The 25,285-nt window shown below is 48.5% G+C and overlaps 1 protein-coding gene across 8 annotated transcripts in view; it reads left to right on the top strand.

The window, feature by feature from the left end:
* LOC121661571 (lethal(3)malignant brain tumor-like protein 3) overlaps positions 1-21,466 on the top strand; it is a 40,191-nt gene extending 18,725 nt beyond the window's left edge. For 6 of the 8 annotated variants that reach the window (XM_042021924.1, XM_042021928.1, XM_042021926.1 and 3 more), the window contains 9 exons: positions 2,757-2,867; positions 4,025-4,139; positions 4,240-4,339; positions 5,157-5,333; positions 6,589-6,720; positions 7,104-7,165; positions 9,460-9,626; positions 14,089-14,151; positions 17,454-21,466. In XM_042021924.1, coding sequence (XP_041877858.1) covers positions 2,757-2,867; positions 4,025-4,139; positions 4,240-4,339; positions 5,157-5,333; positions 6,589-6,720; positions 7,104-7,165; positions 9,460-9,626; positions 14,089-14,151; positions 17,454-17,582 — 1,056 coding nt within the window. In that variant the 3' untranslated portion in view covers positions 17,583-21,466. Of the gene's footprint in view, positions 1-2,756; positions 2,868-4,024; positions 4,140-4,239; positions 4,340-5,156; positions 5,334-6,588; positions 6,730-7,103; positions 7,166-9,459; positions 9,627-14,088; positions 14,152-17,453 lie in introns of those variants that run through there. The other 2 variants (XM_042021925.1, XM_042021929.1) reach the window with 2 other exon arrangements.
* The last annotated feature ends 3,819 nt before the right edge of the window (positions 21,467-25,285 follow it).

Raw genomic sequence — 25,285 nt, 5'->3', positions numbered from 1 at the left:
AGGTTTATACCTGCTGCCCTCCCGTGTATTTTTGTGGAAAGGTCTTTGGGACTGAGGAGGAAAAGCAGTCAGGGGGACCTCAGATAAGGGAGGCAAAAATCCAGCCAGACAGATTCGATAATTGCCAGATTTCAGCGGTGTCCACTTGAGGTTGGTGCAGGCTGCAAGGTGGTGTCAGGGAGGTGGAAGAGGTTTTTGCCTCTTCAGAGAAGTGTAAGGCTTTAACTGGAGTTACCAGAACATCCCTGGGATTGAGGTTTCCCATAGCTGGGAAGCACCTGGGAGCCAGAGGGCAGGATGAGGAGTGAAGGCTGTCAGTGGGACACAGCTGTTGCCCCCAAGGGTGGACTAAGCCTTTTTGAGCTCCTAAAATCCCAATAGAGCTGGAAAATGTGAACTTAAAACTCCCAGCCCAAGTCCTCAGTAATCTGCTATTGTGGCTTCTTCCCTCAGATTTCCAGGGTCTAAAATGTGGTGAAAAATGTCATCTGAACATGAGGGCTTTGCTCAGGACAGGCAGCCTGTTCAGTACTGTGAACTCCCTTCTTTGGATTCTTCCAAAGTGTCTTCCCAAGGGGGATGCAGCTGCCTTGTCTGCCTCTGCAGCCATTGTTCTGCTCCTTCAGGTATCAGGCTCTGAGAGAAGAGTGGAAGGACCAATTCTGGCTCTCATGAAACTCCAGAGTGCAAATTAGCATCGAAAGCTGTGTTTCAAAAATGAGACAGAAAAGAAAAGGTATTTGATATATCAGCAGTTAATAGAACTCTTTCAAGATCGAACCTCGTTATTTTTCTGGCTTGGTTGGACTGAAGCGCAAATAAATGGCAAAGCTATTGATTTTTTAAAAATTATTGTTATTATTATTATTATTATTCCAGCTAGCAATTACAGGAAATCAGTACATAAAAATGCAGGTGGAGAGCCAGAACAGGCATTTCTCACTGAATTAGCTTTTAACAATTTTAAAGAGCTGTCTTACGCAGTCTGGAGACACAGGTCATCAGCACAAATAGCAGGTCTTGGGTCTGGCTTTCTGCCCTCTCCACCCGAAAACTCAAGAGGCAGCTCCAATATAAGTATTGCTATTTCAGCCCATCCTCTTGGGCTGCCACTTCCAAAACATTCATAAGCTATTTCCAAAAGGGCAGCAACCCTTTAGCAAGGCTTAAACAAAGAGCTTGGCTCCTCTTCTGGGCAGGATTTGGACCTTGAGCACTCAGCTCCTCCTTCAGAGAGGACAGACAAGATTGGCTGGTTCCGCTGCTCTTGCAAATAAAAGCAGTTTAGATTGTCTATTCTCTGGTGTGTCTGGTGTCTGACAGCCCATGGATAGGTGTCTGTGTCGGGTGAAATGACCCAAGAGGAACTTCAGGTTTGGAGTTAAACCCCTAAGCTCAGGGTGCATCTCCTTCCTGCCCCCTGGCACAGGCAGTAAAAAGGGTAAGGAAGATTGGGAGGGAAGAGTGATTATAATAATTTCATTAACCTGGCCATGTTCAAATAGACAATTTATCATTTCTTGCTGCAATCCTGACCTCTGTGTGCAGAAGTGAGAGGGACATGTTTTGAATGAGCATCCATAACCCCCAGCTGAGGAGGTCAGAGGAGGAATTTGCAGTCAGATAAATGGAAACATTGGTAAAAGCTGTCTGTTGCTCAGAGGTTACATAAGGTGCTGCAAAGGGCACATATCAGTCAAAGGACATTCTGGAGTTTTCCCAAAGTCTTTGGGGTTTGAGGAGAAGGGTGAGTGAGCCACTGCAGGGGGACGCTCTGGGGCCGGAGCTGCTCCGAGTCCCAGCACGGCAGCTCCCAGCAGCAGTTCATGAGCAGCACAGGTGGTGTCATAAGGAGCAGAGGGTGACCTGTGTAACGAGGGTGACTGTGACAGGCAGGAGCTGTGGCTGATGCCAGGGAGGACGTAGGGTAGTGAAGAGAGACTTCACCCGGTGGCGTGTTCACATGTGCACAGTGGGGAACTGGCCACTGTCCCTGCTGGTGGGAGATCACTGAATAGTCAGGGTTGGAAGAGAGGCTGGAGATCATCCATTCCACCACCCTGCCAAGGCAGAGTCACCCAGAGCACGGGACACAGGTGGGTTTGGAATTCTGCATCCAGGTGGGTTGAGAGAGAGACTCGCCAGAGAGGAGACTCCACGCCCTCCCTGGGCAGCTGTTCCAGTGCTCCACCGCCCTCCATGGAAAGTTCTTCCTCATGTTGAGGTGGAACTTCTTGTGTTTCAGTTTAGGGCCGTTGCTCCTTTTCCTGTCGCTGGGCCCTGCTGGAGAGTTTGGCACCACCCTCTGACACTTGCCCTGGAGATATTTATATGTGCTGTTGAGATTTCCTCTCAGTCTCCTCTTCTCTAGAAGGCCAGGTCCCTGCTGTGTGGGAGGTTTGCTGTCAGGCTGGGGAGGCCGTGTCAGTGGAGCTCATGGTGGTTCCTGGCCTTTTGTCCGTGAGGGAAGGGCCTCTTGCCCTGGCTGGGACAGCTGCTCTGTGCTGAGCCACCTCAGGCTGCTCTCCAGCAGTTTGGGGCTGCTGACAAACACTCAGCTCAGTCCTCTTGGGAACTCTGATTTTAACGTCATGGAAGCTCTGATTTTAGCCTCTGAACAGTCTGGCATGTGAGATAACCCAAAGCTCCAGAGGCAGCTCGGGGTGGATGGAAACGGGAGCACATTTCATTCAGAGCAGGTACCAGCTCTGAACTCCAAGGCTTTTTAGCATTCTGCTTACAATGCTCTCTTCCAGCGTCCTCCTCACGGATTCCAGGCTAATATGAAGTTAGAGGCTGTGGACAGACGAAATCCCATCCTGATAAGAGTGGCAACAATCGTTGACAAAGACAACCATCGCGTTAAGGTTTGATCTTGCTCCCGAGGGCACAGCCTGTGCTGGGAACGCCGGGATGGGCAGCGCAGGGAAAACACCCGTGGGAATGAGGAGCAGCAAATAGCAGCCTGGCAGCTGCTGTGGCCTCCAGGCCTGCCCAACTGGAAGTGATTCCTGTTGCTTTGCTTTGCTGAAATCTGATGGAATCGGCCTGGTGTTAGTTATTGTTCTAATGTAACTGTTTTGAACTAACACTTGACAGGGTGATGTCCCATCTCCTGGAATTTTCCTGTGATCTCCGTGATTGAAGGCAGCATGAGTGTTCTGCTGTGGGAAGCTGCCTGACTGGGGTTTTTTCCTACCAGGAAAGGAAAACCCAAAGCAGTTTAAACCCTGGTTACATGTGGGAAGTGGCCTCATTCTCCAGTACAAATTTGTCACATAAATGCATTTTAACTTAGTCTTTTCATGCAAATATATTGCCAAAATAATCTGTTTTGCTTTGGCTTCTGAGGAATTAAGTGTGAGCCAGCTAAAGTGGAGGCTGCAGTGATGGAGACTCCATGGCCACAGGTCTCCTTCCCAAAGGATGATAACGTGGGCAGGAGTGGAGTTCACTCCCCATTATCTGGTTGATTCTCAGTCTCATTGCTGTGGACAAAAGCCAAGCTTTGCCAGCCCATAGTGGCATGAAACGGAATGAATACATTTAAACTTGGCTGCATGAACAACCCAGTAGCGTTTAAACTCCAGTGATCCTCAGTCTTTGTTAACCTGGCCTGGATCTGAGCTAACTATTACCAGTCCCTTCATCCAGCAGAAAACTGTAGCTCATTCACTGCAAAACTCACTGAACTTGTTGGCTTTTATGGTGTTTTGGGATCATAAGAAAACAGAACAATTAAATAAGTATTTGTGTTTGCATAGCTTTGGACTTTGAGTGTTAGAGCACCCACAGGCTGTGGGGTGACAGACTGTGCCACCAGAACGTGGTTGTTCTGTAGAACACAGGTGCAGGAAAACAGTCACACTGAGCACAGAGATGACTGTGCCTGACTGAAAGATTGATCTGAAAGATTGAATGAATCAGCCTCAAGCTGAGCAAGGTGAAACAAAGGGGGAAGTTAACATAAAAGCTGAGTCATGCCCTGAACTGTGTCTTTCCCTGAGACTTTTGCTTCTTTCAGATACATTTTGATGGCTGGGACCATCACTACGATTTCTGGGTGGATGCAGACAGCCCTGACATCCATCCTGTGGGCTGGTGTGACAAAACCGGGCATGCTCTGCAAGTGCCTCTAGGTAAGTACAGGACGCCCTTTGGTACCCTGGATAATCTCCTAAGTGCAGTCTGCTCCTCGCATGCAAATCTGTTTAACTTACTTTTTTTTGCTACTGCCAGGTGCTGAAGACCCAGAGGATGCAGTGGGACAGGCGTGTCCTACTCCAGGCTGCCAGGGGATCGGGCACGTGCGGGGCCCCCGATACGGAACACATTACACGTATGTGGATGAGTGCTGTTAGTAACAATGATAATGATGATGATGATAATAATAATAATAATAATAACAACAATGCACCGAGCAACTGCACTGCACTGAAATGATCTCAGGATGGTTATTCTGGAGATAGTTGTAATTGAAATCACAGCTCCCTCTTGTGTCTAAGCAGACTGTTAGATCATAAATTCTGTTTATACCACTATAATCATTATAGCTGCAATGCAAACAGATTCATTCACTCCAATTTCTACATTCCATCAGTACTGGAGGAGTTCTTTTTGTGAAATATACCCAAGAACAGCATGCAAGGAGACAGTGAGGAGAGGGCATGGGTAGGATGTTAAAGTGTAAGTGAGGAGAGATCGCTCATGTTTTGTGCTCTGCCTTTTGATTTCTTGTGTGCTCTTGGAAAAGGAAGCTTTTTCTCAAGTAAATTATTTTAAGAGCAAGAAAAAAATCTCAGGTGGGAGGCCTGAAGACCTGGTTGTTTATCATGTAGTAAAGGGCTTTGAATTTTCCAGACTGAAAGTTGCAGAACTCTGTTGATTCATGAAATGTTGTTCAGATAAGCAGGTTACAGAGGATGAGCTCTTCTTGCCCTCCGAGGTGGCTCTTTAACAAAATGACTTTGGTTTTTAATTCTGCCATATAGTCCCCTGCTTTCCCACACCTAGAGCTGGGTAACAGCCCTTCCCGAGAGTTTGTGGCCTCATTTTTTCTGGGTTTGTGATGGATTTCTCTGCCTGAGACAGGGAAGACTGTATGACTGTAAAGCCTTCATTGCCCTCTCTCTCTGGTTTTTGTTTCTCTGTCACAGCTTAGTTGGCTGCCCATACTCAGATGTGAACCTCAGCAGAGAGAACCTGTTACAGGACCGGCTGAGTGGGGAGAGACCTTCCCCTGGGAACAGCATGCAGAAAGCCAGGAGGCTGGAGACCCCTGTCCCCTTGCTGGGAGCGGGGGAGTCTTCTCAGGGGGACTCTTCACAATCCAGGTAAGCTGGATTTTACTGCTGGCCAGGTCCTGGGGAACAAAACCATTTACAAGGATGAAAACCACCGGAATTGGCAGAGAAGCAGCAGAGCATTGAGTTCATCTGTCTGTAATACTGACCTGTGCCCCAGACACTCTAACACAGAGCAGTGCACTTTTATACCCTCATATGCCTTAATAGGTTTCTTGATTCCTTAATCCTGCTCTGGTCAAAGGAAATTGCATTCTGTCTCCATAAATTTTCCCTTGCTGTTTCAATTTAAAATATGTTCTTTTCCTTCGTTTCCTGTCCTAAAACTATCAAGCCAAGGTTGTTTTGCGCTATTAAACTGTAACTGCGATCCACCCGGGGTTGGCTGAGCACCGTGTGTGTATCACTTAGCAGCAAACAAGCTGAGCTCTCTCAGATACTTTGTTGTCTTAAAATAAATTCTTGCTATTGAGCAGCACTGAAGGAAACTGAATCATTTTCAGTCTTCACAAATCCAGTCTCAATAGGGCAAATGCCAGCAATACTTCAGTTCTTTGTTGTATGTGAAGGCTTATCTGTATTTTAAGGTTCATCTTTTTGTTTGGATTTATAACATTTTCAGGATCTGTTTGTCCAGAAAAAAGGAATGAATGCTTCTTTCTCCTCCCTGGCCTTCATGGCCGAATTGCTTCCTCCCAGCCCAAAACTAAGCAGGCATCTTCATTCCCTAATTTCTACACCAAAATTGATTGCATTTCAGTGGCACTGTTACCATGAAGCCCTCTCAGGAGATTTGGGATTCTCACAGAATAAATGGCATTCTAGAATTGTAATATATTTATTTTCTTCTAAGCATTTCATTTCCTGATAGTGGGAGGTCTGAATTCAGCCTGTAAATCTGGTATCACCCTGCTGCTTGTCCTTCCTTGGCCAACTCTGTAGCTCAGTTTATGCATCAAACTTAGTCATGGAAACTCTTAAATGTTACCCAGAGGTATCAAGATTCAGAAATCTTAAATCTCTTGCTTTCACCATAACACAGTGGTTTCCTGTAGCTGCTGGGATCAGAGCCTGAGTCCACAGAGGCTGATTTATTTCACATAAACTCTCTCAATCCGTGCAGAAGAGGAACAAAGCACTTTGTACTCATGGAGGGCAGAGGAAAGTTCTGCCACAAGGTGGTGGTTGTTGCTCTCACTTGCCAGGAGCAGCCAGCTTTGCTCTCCTGTGGGAAAAGGGAACAGAGGATGTCAGCTCAGCTACTGTCATTTATCTGTCTTTCCAGAAAATCTGCATCAGACAGTGAAAAGTGGTGTCAAAGCAACATCCACACTCCATCAGAACAGTTGGAAAACAGTCAGGAGAAAGACTGGGGAGAGGAGAATTCCTCTGCAGACATCAAAGCCACACCAAAAACGTAAACAAGGTTTTTGTGGTGTATTTTCATGCATTAACAGTTGTGTTTCTTGATGCTGCTGCTGTATCTGAAATAAAGATGTAAATAACAAACAGCTCAATTTGATCAGAGTTTTGCAGCAGTGTTTTAGAATGACATGGTAAATCTCCTCCCTTCCTCCTGATGTTTTGGGCCCTCTCTTTCCTGCAGTAAACTCAGATCTGAGTTCTGGCCATGAATTTAATAGAACAGCCCTTCGCTCAGAGGGAGGTCAGGGATGGAGCTATTGCTTATTTTAAGAGGAAAAAGTTTTTAGTTTCTATAAATCCTATTAATCTTTTTATAGAGAAGAAATTACATCTATTTCTGTATCTTCTGAAATGTTTTGTCATTGATGCTTTCAGGCTTGGGTGCTCACATGCCTATATCAAGTTTCAGCTGGTGAAACAGGAAAGCAATGGGAAAGGTTGGTTAGATTTTATTCCTTCTTTCTCTATGTGTGTCTATCTCTGCAATATCCCCACAGTCACGAGGAGCATTCAGAACTTCACAGCTTTTTTTGCCTTTGATTCCACAGTCAAGAGAAAGCACTTGCTGGAGGTGATGACAATGGTAGTTTTTCTTCCTTTAACGAAGGAGGAGAAAGGGTAAAATTACTTAGAAGTGAAAGGTTTAATACTTTGTAGAGTGGAGCCTTGTATTTATTAATGGAGAAGACAAGTTTGCACTGCTTTTTGTGCCGCTGCAAACTCCTCTGTAGTGACAAGGGATTCCAAACAGGGGTCAAGGGAGACTTGCTCAAAACTTAGCAGATAGTTTAGGTTCCATCAACCCCTTTTTTTAGACCCTTATGGGTATTCAGAAACATATTCTAAATCATTGGAGGACTTTTTAAATGTTCTCTTTGCGATGAAAAAGAAAATGAAAAGCTAAGTGGAAAAACAGTGGGGTTTTTTTCCTGGTACATGACAGGTTAAGTTTTCAGAGCAGCTTTCTGCTATTACTTTAGGAAACCATATGCTTAACTTTCAGATTTACTATAAAAAGCCATTTCAGAGAACGGAGCTGACCAGGCTTTTAGGAGGATTTAACATGGTAATAAGTCTCCAATCAAAAATAGCTTAGCAGGCAAGAACTGGGACAGGTGCCTGGATATTTTTTTTTTTTTTTTAAATACTCATTTTTACCTAGTGCTGAGTTTTGCAGTCAGAGCTGAGGGCTCTGCCAGCTCCAAATTGCAGTTGCAGCTGGCAGGGAAAGCTGCCCACTCTCCCTTCACATTCACCTTCCACAGAGTGATGGAAATCAGGGGAGGGAAATGCTGCAATAATCCACTGACCTGTAATTTCACAGGTACCCAGAACTTTCCTCCCAGCTACGTTTGAACTATGAGATCACTGCTTCTTCCTCAGAGGGAAAGTCACTTGTTTATGTCCAAGGATTAGGGCTTAGTGGAGAAAAGGAATTGGTCTGAGGTGGAAGCAGTGCCCACCCAACAGGGACATGGCAGTGGGGGAAACCTTGGGCATGAGTGGGACCTCCTGGAGCAGGAGGTGGGGACAAGAGCAGCTGCTGTCTGTCCCCACCACTGCAACAGTGCAGCAGGGGAGGAGGGGGTGACAGCCACAGTGTCCTGTGCCTTCTCATCACCAGGAGCTCCTGAACTGAGCAGTTCTTACTCAGACTTCCATTATCATCCCTTGGTTTCATTATTAGAAATTTGATGTATTGGATGCTGTCTCATGTCCTTTAGGGATGTGGAGATGAGCTGAGGGGGCACTCTGGGACCAGGGGAGTGACTGTTTACTAGGACAGGCTTTACCTCCAGAGCTGCTTCCCCTTCGGCTGGGGGGGAGCTGGCAAACCACGGCAGTCTGCTTTTTCTTTGTATTTTGGCTGCTTTCCTTGTGCTTTCCACGTAGTGACTGCTCACCCCCCCCACCTTACACCCCAGCCCACTGCAAGCCGCCGAGCAGAGGCAGCAGCGGCCGCTGCAGGCACACAGAGCGTTCCCGAGGGCTGGGATGCCGCGGGGATGCCGCGGGAATGCTGCGGGGATGCTGCGGGAATGCTGCGGGATGGCGCTGAGCAGCCTGCGGGGCGGGGGTCGCGGCAGCCCCCGAGCCGCTGTGAACCAGAGGAGTGTTTCCAGCCTGTTCCCATCCTCTGCCTGGCTTCCTGTTGTATAACCAGCACGTCTCTGTAGGACCATGACTCTGCACTGCTCCAGTGATCTCATTAGGGAGGGGTGATTTCTTCCTCCTGTTCTTGCCTTGGTTTTCAAAGCTTCCATCAATTGACACATGAGGAGGGAGTTGATGTCTGGAGGTACCTTGAGCACTCCTGGCCTGGGAGTCTCCTGGGGAGCGAGCCCAGGCCATGCTGGCAGCACAGAACTCTGGCTACGGCTGGGGCTGGAACGGTGCCATCAGTTCCCAGCCGAGGATGCTGTTACCAGAACTCCTCCACCTTGTCAATAAAATGCTGCAAACATCTTCTCTGTTAGCAGCATGACATCATTTTCCAGGGAAGAAGCTAACGATAAAGCCTCCAGCCTGGCAATCTTATCTTTTTTTTCCCTTTCTCCTGCTCGGGAGGGTGGGGAGAATGCCCTGAGAGCTCAGTGTGCCACACAGGAGCCGTGCCTGGCTCTGCTCACCCTGCCTTGCTTTCCCCTCCAGGCTGTGACCCTTTCTCCTGCTTTGTTGTAGTTGCTCCTACTTGAAGCCTGGCTCTGACTCCTCGTGTTTCCTTTTCCAGGCCCTGATTTGGATCTCCAGCAGGCCCTCCACCAGTCTATCTTCATGCCTTCCCTGGCCTCTAACCCGACCCACCGCCTCCATCTCTTCTGGGAGCAGCACTGCAGGCTCTTGCCAGAGGTCTCGGGCCTGACAGCCAAACAAGTTGCCAAATGGACTGTGGAAGAGGTGAGTTACCTGTTCCTTGTTCGCTCTCCTGGGCTGCAGGAATGCCAGAGCGCTCCTCCTCGGGAGTGCTAATTGGGAGACATCTTTATTTCCTTCCCTTTCCTAGGCAGTGCTCCTGTGTTTGCTGTGAGTGTGCCACAGCTGACTCAGCTGGAAGTTAGACCCAGGACCCTGTTAACCCTCTGGTATCCACAACTTACTGCCCTCAATAGGATTCCCTCCCTCCCTCCCTCTGTTTATTTACCCCTCAATCTCCCAGTCCTCAGGCCTGAAGTATCATTCTGACAGCAGATTCCCTTCCTCTGATCTCCCTCCCCCTCTCCTGTGACTTTGCTGCTGATTCACTTTTACAGTGCAGAGAATTCCAAACTGCGCTGTGCATGCCCACTCCTCCTGCATCTCCCTACTTGATTCCCTGGGAACAGAACTGCCCACAGCCTGACCTGATTTCTGGCAGAGGTAGCTGTGCAGCTGGAGATGTGTCTCTGCAGCTCTTGAAATGTCTTCTGTAATTAGGTGGTGTGTGAAAAAGCCAGAGTGTTTTGTGTGCTGAGTAGTTGGTTTTTGCCTCGATGCCTTGGGCATAAATAATATTTCTCTCTGCACTTGGGAAGTGGTGACAATTTGGATCCTGGTGCTTAATTGCAGGACATTTAATTCCAGAGAAATGTGCTGTAGTGTTGTGCTTGCAAGGATGCAGGGAATCTGCAAAGCAAGAAAAAGGTAGTGCTGTTCAAGATGCAGAGAGGATCTTCAGAGACTTTCTAAAAGTGCATTTTCCCTAAGTGCCTCTTAACATCAGATAAATCCAGTCTTGACTTTGTTCTTCATGCGGGAGGAGTGGTAGGAGTCTGGTGGGATTGCAGTGATGTGGGAAATGGGAACCACAGCAGTTGGGAAAGGGACAGAGCAATTAGTGTTGATGTTTTAAAACTTAGTCCTTTTTTATGTTGAGTTGTTGTGGTTTTGTGGTGGTGTTGGGTTTTGGTTATGGTTTTTTTTAATTTTCAATAAAAATGTGTTAGAATTAAATTCATACCAAGGAGGAAAAAAAAATCTCTGAAAGATTTACTGTTCCTGTCCTTTTGGGAAAGCTTCCAATGATTTGTCCAAAAGGTCTTTTAGCAAATCAATAAAGTCAGAAGCAGATAGTCCTCTGACATGATAATCAAAATCTCTTTCTTTTGGATAAAACAGGAGGCTGCTTCATGGAAGTACAGTGTCAGGATCCAAGCCAAGTAAAATTTGTCCTTTGCAGTTGACCTTTAAAGCAACTGCTGGGTAAATTTAACTGGGATATTAGTTTGATAACGAATGAGTGTGAGCAGGGACCACAGACATGGATGCAGGGCATTGGATATAGTGATTCCAACACAGAATAAACTGAACTCTGCTGCAGCCTGAAACAACCGGGGAACTTTTGGCTGCCAGTAGCAGTGTGAATGGCACATTAAAAAGCTCAGTTGCAGCACCAAAATGGACTGGCTGAAGTCATTACAAGTTTTATCTTGAATTTCAGTAAAGTGGGTCTGGTTTTGCAAATTATGTTCATCACAAATTCCCAGGGGAGTCAATTTGGGCTCTCTCTGAGCACTTGCAGGGTCAGCATGTGCAGTGCAATGTAGCCACAGGTCTGGGAGTTGAAAGCAGCAGGACTTGCTGTGTTTTAGGGAGTCCAAAGTACATTTGGTCTGTCGGCATTTGGGCTCCCAACGTCTTCCTGCAGGGCAAACATTTGCCTTTGGGTTGTGCTTTGAACTCTGCTGCGCAAAGGAGTCCATTCTGCTGATCTGAAACAGGAGTGATGGGGGTGTAAAATTCTCCTTTGGTTTCAGGCTGAAGAGCTGTTTTTATTTTATAAAACCCACATTAAGGAAAAAAACCTTGCTTTAATTCTCTGCTGGTTGAGAACAGCTGAAATGGCAGAGCAGCAGCAGCAGCAGCAGCAGTATTTAGGGGCCCTCAAGCTAGGAAAGTCGTGGTAACACTGAGCAGTCACTAAGAGTGGTTACTGTAATGCAGCTTTGGTATTTATTGAAAGCTTCCTGTCTTGTTTTCAGAGCACAGCCTATTGACTCATAGAAGATCATTAAGATGTGCTAGAGTTGTAGCGTTCATTAGTTAATCCTGCACCAAATGCTAATGCCTGGGGGGGGGTGGGGAACTGTCCTTGTGCCAAGTGTGAGTGGGGTTCTCAATCCCCGTTAACCCAGCGCCTCTCCGGGGCCTCGGGAGGGGTCAGTCCTGCAGTGGCTGTGGAAGGGGTGCAGTGTGGGGCTGCTTTGTCACCAAGGGACACCTGTCTGTGCTGATCTCAGTGTCTGTCACACATCAGCACCTCCCAGAAGGGTCACATCCAGTTACCAGGGTGTTCTCAGGATTACAGAGCTCTTTCCCTTCACCAGCGTGCTTTGGCAGTGTTTCAGCAAACAGTTCTGTGAGCCATGAAGTGGTTACAGCAGGAAGGGCCAGCAGCCTTTCACCTCCTCACAGAAAAGCTGTGATCCCACTGTGTTCCCAACCTGTGCAGCACCTGTCCCACCCTCACCGTGAGCCCCTCCAGTCTCAGCCTTTCCCAGAGTTCAGGGCTTCCCTGCCACCATTGTGGGGTTGTGTTGGTTTCCTGTGGTGTCACTGTGTTCTGTCCTTGTGCCCCGAGCCTCCCTCATCCCTCAACCGCCCCATCTTGGTTTGAGAACCTTCCTCCCCAGCAGTGACAGTGGCTCAGTGGTACCTGGGGTCTGTCTTGTTGCCTGGGGACCTTCTCTCCCTTTTTCTCTCTTGCATCTTCCTTCCCTCTCTGTTCTCCGTTCCTGGTAAACCCCAGAGCTCCTGTTGTGTTCAGGAGGCCTCTCCAGTGGCGCCGGGAGCTTGCGGTGTCCCTACAAAGGACTTGTGGGGCAGATCAAAGGTCTGTCACTCTGTGTCAGTGACAGGAGCGAGCAGCAGTTGTGCTGGGAAGGACACAGGAGCAAGGCAAGCTCAGCTCATTCCCTGGAGATGTCTGCCAGCCTCTCAGTGCCACAGACACTCAAGAGCACTCAGCTCTTGCCCCAAGGGTCCAACTGTATTTGAAATTCTGGAAGGAACCAGACCCGGCAGAAGGATTTTCATTTGTGTTTTAATTATTAGCGGGGGTGGGAGACTCAAAAGGAAAGTAGTATTTTGTTACTGGTTACTAAAAGGAGTTTGCACTTCTACAGAAGAAAATTTGGAGTCACTGCCCAATGGAGATGTGGATTTTAGGGGTTCCCTTTAAGATGGAGCAGAAGAGAAGGATGAAGGAGAGGGATGCTCTGCTTTCAGGTTACATAACAGAAACCACTGGAGTCAGGGCTGCTCCTGCCAGGGCAGAGCAAACCTGGAGGGCACTCTGAGAGCCCGTTCCTGCCTGGTTGGAACTGGGGGGAAGGGAATGACTCCAAGTCTAGTGGTAGGATGATCTGGAGGTGCAGGGACATGATTTAGGAGAGACTTTGACAATTCTGAGTTGAAGGGAGCCTGTATCTGACAGTGACCCCTCCCAGCTGCTTGTTTGTGTGCAGGGAAGAAATGTCACATCTGCAACAGCTCACATGGTTACGCCTCATGAAGCAGAGCTGCTCCTGCAAGGGAGCATCCAATTAACAGGAGATGTTTGATCTGATTATGCCTCAATATACAAATCTCCTGTGAACCAGTGAGGCTGCAGCTGGAGAAGACAATGCACATTAAGTCATCCTTGACTGTACATGGGGCTGCTCCTCACACTCCTTGGTGTTACATAATGCAACCCCAGGGCTGCTTGTATGACTCCAGGGAGATTGTTCCAAATGTTGACAGATTCCTTGCTTAGAAAGATTTTCCCTAATGTGAAATGTAAAATTAACTTTTACTTGTTGAATCCTCTTGGTTCCGTGGATCCTGTGCACCTAGCACAGATTAAATAGAACCAAAACTCCTTTCCTTCCCAGCTCTTCTGCCTCTGGATGTTGGTAAACCAGCAATGCTCATTCAGTTGGTTTATCTTGTCTCTTACAGGCATGTCATCATGGGAAACGGTCTAAATCCTTTTTTCTTGTTAGTTTTACTTTCCAACAGTATTGCAGAGAAAGTGAAGTCATGAGTGGGTTTAAAATAGTGTAAGCCATATACAGCTTTAAATCTGGAAAAATAGTGTTGATTCTGTGAGGACCTTTTAGAGGAGTGGAGAAGCTGGATTCTTACAGGGAGAGAAATGGTCAAATAGCAATAGGAGCAGTTATTGCTGGTAACCAAAACATGCAGAGGAGTTGCAGCAACAACCCAGCAGTGTTTTACGCAGCAGTGTTTTCCATCTATATCCTTCATTAATATGAGAGTTTTGACTATTAAAGTTTAAGTATTCTTGCATAGAGAATTCTCATACAGAACTAAGAGGGTTCTGCTTGATGGTGTCTCATTTTAATTGGCTGTGTTTCCTTTCTCTCACATGCAATTGCAGGTGGTGAGCTTTATCCAGCGTTTGCCTGGCTGCAAAGAACAAGCGTCTGTGTTCAGGGAAGAGGTAAGCGGGGTGTGCCCAGACCCTGTGCTCAGATCCCTGGAATTATGGCAGAGAGCTCAGACCTGCTCAGCCGTGTCATTGCAGAGTCTGTGGTATTTAGGAGGCAGCCTCAGCATGGAACTGAATTCCAGCATGGCTAATTGCATCCTGCTGCTTTAAATTTCCCCTGCAGTTCCAATCCCTGAGCTTATGCTTAACATCCTGTCTTGGACCGTCATGCCATGGGTTTGGCACTGCTCTAAAGATGCCCTGTTGGAAGGGTTAGTGAGGATCTCAGCTGCTGCCTCTAACGAGGACATGTGCCTGCTCCTCCTGGGGAGCCTGGCAGGCGCAGGGTTTCCGAGGAATCGCTGGCTTCCCCCATGGTCTGGGCTGAGAGCAGGAGGGGAACCTTTCCTTTGGACAAGTAGAGGTTGGGAAGTCAGAGCATGTCCTGTGTGAGGTGTGTCCTGTCAATGTCCTGTCCTGACCAGGCTGGGCTCTGGTCCCGTTCCTGGTGTGGTCACCGTGGCTTCTGGGAGACCTCCAAGGGCACAGGGTGTGGCTGTGCTGGTTTTTGGCACACCTCTCTAGGTGGAGCATAGTCAAGGGTCTGTTGGGTGCTTCAGCTTCCACTTACATTGCAGGTGTCACTTGGAGTTCTTTAGGAGCCCCTGATGAATTTACACAGATGTACCGTGTCCTGGCCTCATCCCATGGTGTGGGCAGCGCGTGGGGGAGGTTCTGCCCCTCTGTCCTGCTCAGGTGATTCCCCGCCTGCAGAGCTGCCTCCAGCCATGGGCACCAGCTTCAGAAGGATATGAAGCTGCTGGAGTGAATCCAGAGGAGCTGCTCCAGGGCTGGAGCCCCTCTGCTCTGGAGTCGGGCTGGGAGAGCTGGGGGGAGTGTTCACCTGGTGAAGAGAAAGCTCCAGGGAGAGCTCAGAGCCCCTTCCAGTGCCTGAAGGGGCTCCAGGAGAGCTGGAGAGGGACTTTGGATGAGGAGTGACAGGACAAGGGGCAATGGCCTTTACCTGAAGGAGGGTGGGAATTAGAAAGAAGTTCTTCCCTGTGAGGGTGGGGAGACCACAGGGTGCCCAGAGCAGCTGTGGCTGCCCCTGGATCCCTGGCAGTGTCCAAGGCCAGGTTGGACAGGGCTTGGAGCAGCCTCGGACAGTGGAAGGTGTCCCAGCCCATGACAGGGGGAGTAATGAGATGAGATTTAGGGTTCCTTCCAACCCAAACCATCCCATGGTTCTGTGATTCTGTCCTCAGAGCTCTCCTGTCTGACTGGAGCCTGAGCTCCAGGGAAGGGCTGGAGTCACTTCTCCTCCGTGGCAGTGACTGGAAAGGGCAGCTCTGTAATTGCTGTCTGCTCCAGAGCTGGCTCCCTTTCAGGGGGAATCAGGCTGCAGTGCGTTTTGTGGATTTATGTATCTGTGTTTTGTTTTCCCTTGTTTTAAAAACCATGCAGACACACACAAAATAGGAAGCAAAAGAAATGGGGGTTTGCATAAAGCACTGTCCCCAGCGTGACAATACAGTAGAATACTCATTAACTGAATATAGTGGGAATAGTGAAATTTACTCAAATGGACCCATCTTTCGGTGTAGCTGAGTGTAAAAGGTGTATTCAGTGGTGAGATGTACCAGCAGATCTTCTAATAAATCCAGCCATTCTCCATGTATTTTATTTCTTCTGGTGCTGAACACAGCGACTGCTTTCTGGTTCTGAGAGTGCCATAGCCGCAGTCTGGTTTAATCCTTATTTTCTGCGGCCTCAAAGTGTGATTCCCTATGCCAAACTAGAGGGGCTTGTGTTGTTTTTCTAGTTTATGCTCAAACCACATGGTCAGTTTGAAATTAAAACCCTTTTAGCAGTTTGGCTTTGGCCAGAATACAGGTGTGAGTGACAGGAGAGCTGAACTTCCCTGCACTGTCCAGGATCAGCCTCCAAGTGCTTCATGTCCAGGATAAATAAATCCCTGCAGACTTCCCTTGGTGGGGGGCTGGAGAGGGATAAGTTGCTGCTTACATTAGGAGTGAAGAGAACAAATTGTGCACAGAATTCTAAAACCCATCCAAATAAGATGGAACAAAGAAATGAATAATAAAGCACAGACTCGTTTCTAGGTCCAGTTCAGTCAGGGCAGGACTGTTTAAAATAAGCAAGTGTGAGGCAATGTGGTGAAAATGAAGCATAGGAATAAATAACATTGGACACAAAACCATTTTGAAATGTAGGACTGTTTTCCAGCAGTTTTCTGCTCCTCTTGACTCTATTATTTAATTTAAGCAGCACAGTCCCATTTGTTTCAAGCTATTTTTAACACATTCATTGCAGCAGTGTAGACTCGCAGCAGCTTGAAAATAAGATTCAGGGACATGGCGTGGCCATCTGTGGACTGGGAGCACTACTGTCATTCCCAGTGGAGGAATTAACTTCCCAGTTCCTCCCAGTTACTGAAGCGGGAGGTTAAGTAACTTGCTGAGGGTCTCTTGTCTGGTGAAAGGTGGGAAAACCGAATCTCGTGGCTGCCAGCTCTTTGCTTTATTTATGTGTTTTCTGGGTTTACTCAGTGTTTCCTCTTGCACCAGGCATTGACATCCAAAAAATTCTAGTTGGGAAGACTACAAAAATAGCAGAATTATTATTCTGGCTGGGCTGAGTGTCCGGTGGTGTGTGCTGCACTGGTGAGCATCAAGTGAGAGGAGGAGACGCTGTCAGTCTCTGTAAATGGACTTTAATGGAATAACTTAGGGAGACACATATTGTTTGTCTGTGTCCATTAATCTTTGGCTTCATCCCTGCAGCATTTGGGGTTTGTATTAATTATATCTGTGTTGTCTCTGTGGATGTTCTTGCTCAAGTGAATTTTTAACCTTTTCCAGAAACAGTATGTCATGATTTCACTCACTGCTACCTACAGCATCCTGGATTTTCACATGGTAGTATGTTAATCACTTGCTTAATATGCATCTAATTGAATATATCTCCTTGTTGGTGGATTAGGAGACTGTTTTTCCAGCCATATTGCATCTTCACTACGCCTTAGTCTATATAGCATGTGGAATCATGGAATGGTCTGAGTTAGAAAGGCCCTTAGAGCTGATCTCATTCCACCCCCTGCCATGGGCAGGGACACACCTGGAGCTTCTCCCTTTCTAGGAAAAATGCTGTGAGATGAGGTCTGTGCCCCTTGAAAAGGGGACATCGTGGGGTGTAGGTGCCAGAACGAGGGAGGAATCCCAGAATGACCAGAAGTGGGAATCCTGCCTGTCCCTTGGTGGTTAATCCCTGTCCTGTTCATGTTCCAACCTCAGCAGATTGATGGCGAGGCCTTCCTGCTCCTCAAGCAGAACGACATCGTCAAAATACTCAGCATCAAGCTGGGCCCTGCTCTGAAGATCTACAATGCCATCCTCATGTTCAAGTCTGCAGAAGACAACTGAGAAGAGGCCTTTGGCAGATCCCAGGAGGAACTGACAGGGAATGGATCTTCAGCTGTGAGCATTACAATGCGCCGGACAGGTGGATTGGGACTCGGACGTATTTTAAGTAGAACTTAGTAAAAATGGTTTGAGGTTATAAAAATCCTGCCACAGTCTGGAATATGGGGCAGCTTCACTTCCAAGAAGAGGATATTATTATATTTTGTAATTGAATTTGGTTTTGATATATCAATCTCTTTTTGAGATCGAGAAGAAACCTCCAGTTCTAAGGGGAATCCAGGGTAGCACTGGTGGAGCTGCAGGAGCAAGAAGAAAGTTTTGAGTAAAACTGGCTTTGCGTCCAGTGATAGTGCCTGAAAGACTGAGTGATCACCAGCGAGTTTAATGTGTTCTGTAATAAAAGAGAGAGGAAAAAGATGCACTTCAAAGCAACTCCCCCCTATCCTTCTCTGCTGTGACTCAGGAGCTGACCTTTTCAGGACTGATCGTTAAATTCCAGTTTTCCCTACTGGTTGTTGTGATACCCTTGGCTGCTGGGCTGCCTACACCCCAGCAGGAAGGGAGCATGGGCAGAGGGTTTCCATCAGGGATGGCTTGCACTGGTTCTGCCAGCAACCAAATGTCCTCATTGCTGTCATTGCCTGTCAGGAAGCAGGGGCTTGCAGGTGAGCTTTGGGTAGGCAGAGATCCCATACGGGCGTCTGCCACTGGAGACAGAGAGAAATGTTAGCTGTAATTCTGCTATCAGTGCTTTTGTGCAGCTGCTTCTGGGCCAGGAACATCTTCTGGCAAAATGGCGCAATCAGGAGCACTTGGGGGTTGGATGTATGTTTGTTCTCGTCCTCTCCACTGTCAGCCAAATGCTCAGAATAGGAGTTGGAAACCCAGCAGTGGCCAGAGTGTGTGTGAACAGATTTCCTAGAAACAAGTGGCTTTTCTTTTGAACAATCCCGACTGATGAGTGTGAAGTGCTTTGGCCTTCTCCCCTTGAGGTGGACTTCAGTGTGTTCTGCCAGAGAGCCGGAGGGCAGCAGCTCCTCTGCCTCCGGGAGGGAGGCAGGCAGAGCACACAGGGATATGAGATTGGAGAGGAATCGGGATTTAAACAGCAAAGTGGGGGAACAATTACTTCCCAAAAGAGAGAGTTGCTCTGTGGGGAAGGAGTGGAGCCTGTGGCTGTGTTCCTGCATGTGCAGCCTGTGCTCTCCTGGATGGGAGCGCAGGCGGTTCCTGCTCCCTCAGAGCCCATGGACATCCTGCATGGGGCTTTCCACACGGGTACTTCCCGAGCTGTCCTCTCCCCTTGGGAGACGTGGTGGGTCCCGCTGGGCTGCGCTCGGTGTTCCCACCTACTCCTGGCAGCCCCAGCTCATGGCTCCCCCTCTGGCCACTCTCCCTGGCAGTTGTTTGGCTGTTCTAGAACCGCCTCAGCTCAGGCAGCCCTTGCACTCCTCATCCGTAGCTGCCAGGCTGAATCCTGTGTGTGGGAATCCCTGGGAGCACTGGGGCTGTGACCTGGTGCTGCCAAAGGAGGTTCTGTCCTCAGCCTCTGCCAGGCTGTGTGGGTGTCGTGATCCATCCACAGGCACCTCAAACTCCCTTGGCATCTCTGCCACCAGCGTGGCTTCCCAGGAGCCATCGGGAACAGAGTGAACACGCTGTCTGTGACTGCGTGGTGACTGACACAAGGAACACACTTGTTCCCCCTTCCTGCATCACCCACGTCCTTTGTCCAACCCTCCTGCTGCTGAGAAGGTTCTTGTGACTTGTCTGAAGCAGAAGGTTCCTTAAAATTGTAAGTAGAACCCACACCACTGAAGCCATTCAGTCCTGGAATAATATTTAGAGCAGTTTGTTTCCTTTTTTTTTTTTTTTTTTAAAATAAGAATTTAAGGAGTTTAAGCCTTCACAGAGAAGACACAGGTTTGGTGGGATGTTTAATAGCTGAACCATTAAATATCAGCCAGGCAGCTGCAGGGGAGAAATTTCTTGCAGTGTTAAGGACTAGGCAAGGGGTGAATTTAGTTTATTAAAATGCATTTTTAGTATGATAACCAGGATATTCACCAAAGAGTCACACATTCCTTTATCCCGCTCTGCACATCCAGTGTCGACATAAAGACTTGAATTGTAAGTGGCATGTCCTGTCCTCTGACAGAACTCGCCTTTGGGCAAAGCAAAATTGTTTCTTGACAACTGGAACAGAGGATCCAGAGCTGGGCTGTTTTATTCCTGGCTCTCCACTGACTTGCTAAATAACCCCGAGCCCTTGCTTGCCCCAGTTTCCCCTTCTGTGACACCCAGCCAGGTGGGGCAAGTGCAATTTTGCCTTTTTCTTGTTTAAAGCAAGCAGGTCCTGCCAGATTTTCTGTTTCACCTCCTTCCTCTGGGAGCCTGAGTTGGGGGACAGCAGATTGCTTCTAGCAATAAACCAAAATATAATATTAATTCCGTTTCTTTTACTATATATAGATGGAGGATGAAGAGAATTGGTTAAACAAGCAATGAGGTTCTAGTCAGTGAAATTATTCAAACAGAAGAGAAATCTTTAATCCTTGGGGCTTCCGAGCCAGCTGGATCAAAGAGGAAAATGTGTACTTGGAGGTTGTTCAGTGACAGCCAGCGCAGTGCTTTCAGCAGGGGGGAAGGAGGAACCTTTTAGGGATGGAAGAAGGAGGAATGTGCTTCTTGTGCCTTTTTTTGTAATCTGATAATTGTCTTTGCAGAGCAAGCAAGAATGTGCACACATCTATTACCCACTCCTTTCCCAAATATAGCTGTATTCCAATAAAATCCGTCAACTTCACAGGGCAGAAAGACTTCCAGTGTCTTCACTGGACACATTTAAAACTCCCTGATACTTACAAGATAGAAAAGAACTAAACCAGCTCATCTTTTAGCCCCATAACTTAGGAATTCATCAGTTGCTGGTGCCATTCTGCTTGTGTCAGGGAGTGTTGCTTGCCCCGTGTCCTGCTGCCTGTCCAAACCGTGCTCCGCCTGTTCCCAGCCGTGCTCCAGGCCTGTGGCACGGCCAGGGCTCTGCAGAGGCCTTATCTGATGCCTTGTGTAATTTGAAACGTGCACTTTGAAGCAAAAATCCAAAAGTTGTGGCTCTGTGGGGAGCAAAACTGAAGATGGTTAATGCAGGCTGGGATTGGGAGGATGTCGAGTCTGCTGGATGTCAGCAGGAACCAGTTGTTGGCCCAGCTGAACCCAGGAGTCTCTTAGAAATACAAATATATTCCTTAGAAGCAGCCCGGAGCTGTGACAAGTTCCCATGGGCCAGCAGCGCAATTGGGAAGTTCCACTTCTCAAGATCTTATTCCTGGCTGTGGTTTTGTTCCCTTGTCGCTGTTTTTGAAATCCAAAGCAATCAAATTTTTTCTCCTTTTCTCTTTTTCTCCTCGGTTGGGAGTCCTGTTAAAATTTTTCTGTGCCATCACCAACAATCATCCTCATAATCCAGCAGCAAACTTCAGCTCTGGGTAATGAATTGCATTAAAGTTGGACAGGAGCGTTTGGTGTCGCCGACAGCAAAACTCCGCAGCCGAAGGAAAAACCCGACACTCGGCCCAGGGATAAGCCAGTTCAGCTGTACGAGATTTCCTGCCTGCTACTTCTATGCCCTGCTTAGGGATTTATACCACAGAGAGCTTTAAGGTTTTTGACATCCCCCCCATCATGTGATGAGCCAGCTTATTTTGGAGATTCCTGTTACTTGAACTGGAAACACGTGCAGGGGAAGGGAGCAGGGGCTCAGCTCAGCCTCAGAAATGTCTGCCTGTTTAAAACCAAATACTTGAGCTTTTCGACAATAGCCATGACCTTGCACTCCACTGATGCTTTCCTCTGGAAATGTGAATAAAATTAATATACGTTCACACCTGGTTTGTTTCTTCTGTGTGCGGGGCTGAGCCCAGCAGTGCTCAGGGAGGCATGGGGCTGTCTGCCCTGGAGGGCTGGCACGGGGAGGGGTTGGTCATCACGTTGTTGTCCTTCCCCTAAACCTAAATCTGGCAGTCACAGAACAAGGCAGCATCTTCATTTTTATCTCTTCTGTCTGTATCGCTCATCTCTGTACTTGAGCTCTCCTTGATGTGTTCACAGGACAGCACCAGCTGCTGCAGCTGTGCCCGATGCCCTGTTCCTCACTGTCCTCTGCTGCTGCCAGGTTTTAATCACAGAATCCTGGGATGATCTGGGATGGAAGGGGCCTTAAAGACCATTCAGAGATGGGACAGCCATGGCTCCTCTGAAGCAACCTGTGCCCGGGCCTCCCCACCCTCACAGGGAACAATTCCTTCCCAATATCCCTTCTATCCCTGCCCTCTGGCAGTGGGAAGCCATTCCCCCTTGTCCTGTCGCTCCAGGCCCTTGTCCAGAGTCCCTCTCCAGCTCTCCCAGAGACCCTGTAGGCACTGGAAGGCTCGTGGTTTCCTCTTGGATTACTTAATCCCCCATGGTTTCCTATCACAAACCATCCCAGAACTTTTCATTTTCCTAAAGCAACTCCCAAAGTTGGGTTTGTAACTAAAACTAGCAAGAACTTGTTCTCAGTATGAATCCTTGATAAAACTCTGCATTTTGGGGTCTGTGTCTGTTTTCCCTTTCCTTAATGCCCCCCTGAGTGTCTTCACTCTGTGACCATAACCATGATAATTAACCTTACCTGTTTCTGCTCTAATCATAATTAGCTGATAAATTGCAAACCATTCTCTAACGTGCCCCAAAATGAGGCACTGAACTTTTCCTCCTGCTCCTCCCCAGGTGCTGGAGCTGCACCTGCAGCAGGGCACCCATCCAAGGGCGCCAGAGCTGGGGCCACATTGGCAGCTGAGGTTTGCAAACCTTCTGAAACTAAAAATATTAGAGAGTTGGCTCCCAGCCATCATTTCTAAACTATCCCATCTTCGGGGTAAACATTCACTCTCATTGGTTTTTCTCTTCCAAGGTTTTTTGCTTCTATTTAAACCCCGGGCTTGTTTGCTTTTGTTACCGTGATCGGATTCCCGGTCTGGGGAGCTGGGTTGCTTGGAGCAGGCTCGGGAACATCAAATGCTGCTCTGTACTCTTGTTAGTTCCCTCGGGGCTGTGCTGGGATGTGTGGCTGTGTCCTTGCACTTCGGAGATCTGAGTTTCTCTGCAGCAGCGATTTTTTTTTTTCCCCACGATTTTGACAGAGAAGTTTGAGCAGAGCAGAGAGCATCAATCACCCAAATGGCTGATTGCATTTGCAGATTATTCTGCTCAGGCAAACATGGAATTTTTTTGTCCCAAGTCATATTTTTCCTTGGGCAGGGAAAACCTGATCTTTTTGCCTGCTCAAGTTATTCTGTCAGCCATGACCATGCTCTGTGGGACTGGTTTGTTCCTCATGCCAAGACCATCACAGTTCCCAGCAGGATTTGCAAACGCCCCAGGGACTAGAGGGGTCTCTCATTTTATCAGTTCACCTGCTGTTAGCTGTGGGTGTACAAGGAGGGGGTACAGACCCCAGCTCTCACCTTCTCACACTGGCTGGATCCTGCACCACCCTGGTTTCCACAACAAACCTCATCTGACAACCTAAAATTCTCAAATCCTACAACTCTCCCAGGAGCAGGAACTGTAAAGACAAACCAACTGCACTCCCCTGAGAGCCCAGCCCAGTGGGAAGAAGGATGTGGGGCTGGATGGAGGGGGAACCTGCTGTCCCCGTCCTGCGCTCTGCAGCTGACGGGCAAATTCCAGCTTCAGGAGGGTGGCATTGGAGAAAAGTGGAGTGTTGGAAGGGTTCAAGGGTGGGGCTGGCTGTGCCCTGCCCAGCCAGCTGCAGAAGTGCCAGACCTTTCCCAAATCACACTCCACTGTTTATTGACTTGCCTGTCACTTCCCCTAATATTTTCTTCTCCTTGCCACCAAGTACAGCCTCAGTTTATTAATTGCCCCACGACACTTTCTCCTCTACATTATTCACCATCCAGATACTTATAATGTAAGCAAGATATTTTTTGGAGTCGGATACATTTGCTGCTGGAACATTTCCAGCTGTTTCTCCAAGAAATGTGCTGAAGGCCTATTCAGGAGGGTATCAGTGCCAGAGCCCCCAGAGGTGCTGGCATGAGGGGCTCTGGCATCCCCCCAGGAAACCCCTTCCTACCCACTCCCATCCTGGGCCAGGCCACCAGTGCCTTTAATCTTGTGCTTTGTCCTCAAAAATGTGGTTATGGCTTCAGCATCATTCAGCCTGGTGTCCTCACATGTCATCAGCAGTGGGTCCTTTTGGGCCATGGAGTGGCTTTTTGCAGCAATGCTGGTTTAAGGAGCTTTTTAAACCAGAGCATTGTCCGTGTCCCTTTCAGCACTTGAGTCACTCAAATTCCCCCGGCGTTCAGAAACGCTTCCAAAAGATTGTTCCAGACTGAGGTGGTTTCCATGGCTGGGGTCATGGCTGTGCTGGAATCCAGCAGCTCTATGGGTCGGGGTTGCCAAAACGCCTCTGCTTTGTGCACCCTCCTAAAACTCAAGTGCGGCTTTTCCACTCCAGGCTCAGGTGCCTGGAGCCCGCGGCTCCGGGTTTGTTATCCCTGGCAGGACTGGAGCAGGGGAGGCTGTGCTGTGTCTCTGCTGCTCCAAGTGGGACCACACAACTATTCAGTGAGTCTCCAGATGGTTTTCACTCTGTCTTGAACTCGTCTCTCACATGGGTGGAAATGAGGTAGGCCAGAGAAGAGGCTCGGATATAAATTTCCCCATTCCTAAGCATGTCTGTGCTGCTGGTCGATGGCTGGGGAAGGTCTTGCTCTTCATTTCAGAAGAAACACAACAGCTGAAACGCTGATTTTTGTTTTCTTCCCCACAAACAGGTATTTTTCTCCTCCTTGCGCTTTGCCAGCACACCACATGCTGAAAGAACTAACCAGATTAAGTCTTCAGAGCTCAGCAGCACCTTCTCCCTTTTTTTCCCTGGGTTTTTTTCCTCTCTCTGGCTGTGCCTGTGGGATCTCCCTGCCCTGTGATGCTCCTTCCCCACCAATCAATTCTTCCTGCAATCAGTTAATTCTGCCGCTATCCCACAATCAATCCCCTTCCCCTCCATGAATGCTGCACACGTGTGTGACCCCACGGGCCTCCCCTTCTCTTTACCACCATCCCTCCTTCCCAACACCGTCCACTCTCCCTGTGTCCCTCCTGGGGGTGGTGAGTTGAGCACCAGGGGACAGGGCCTGGCGGGATCAAGGCAGACCCTTGGATCGGATTTCCCACCAGCTCCTCCAAATCCTGTAACAGAACAGCAGAAGATGCTCTTGGGCAGCAGCAGCACAACTCCAGCAGCATCTCAGCCTCCCCTGCTCCCACCGAGCCGGGCTGCAGACCCTTCCCATGGCCAGAAAGCCCAGGATGAACCAGAGCAAGCAGCACTGGGTCCATCCAGCCCAGCTGGAGGCAGCAGCACTGCACCCAGCACCACAGCCAGAGCCAGGCCAGGGTGACCCAAAGCGAGCAGGAATCCCACGGTGCTCAAAGGGGAGTGGCTCCAGCGATGACACGGGATTCTGTCGGGATCCCTGTGCCCCCACGGTGCTCCCCAGTGGGAGATCAGACGGGGCTGGAAGCAGAAAGGAGCCTCAGAGCTGTGCTGGGTGCAGGTGGCAGCAATGCTGGTGGCTGCAGCACGAGCTGCGCTGCTCATCTTGTGGCAGCAACAAGTTTCCAGCAAA

Source organism: Corvus kubaryi, unplaced genomic scaffold (assembly GCF_017639235.1).
Source record: "Corvus kubaryi isolate FWS band 111438036 unplaced genomic scaffold, C.kubaryi_AGA036_p1.0 37179, whole genome shotgun sequence".
NCBI classification, from domain to species: domain Eukaryota; kingdom Metazoa; phylum Chordata; class Aves; order Passeriformes; family Corvidae; genus Corvus; species Corvus kubaryi.
Note: the sequence above shows the minus strand (reverse complement) of the source record. Positions and strands in the feature narration are given on the sequence as shown.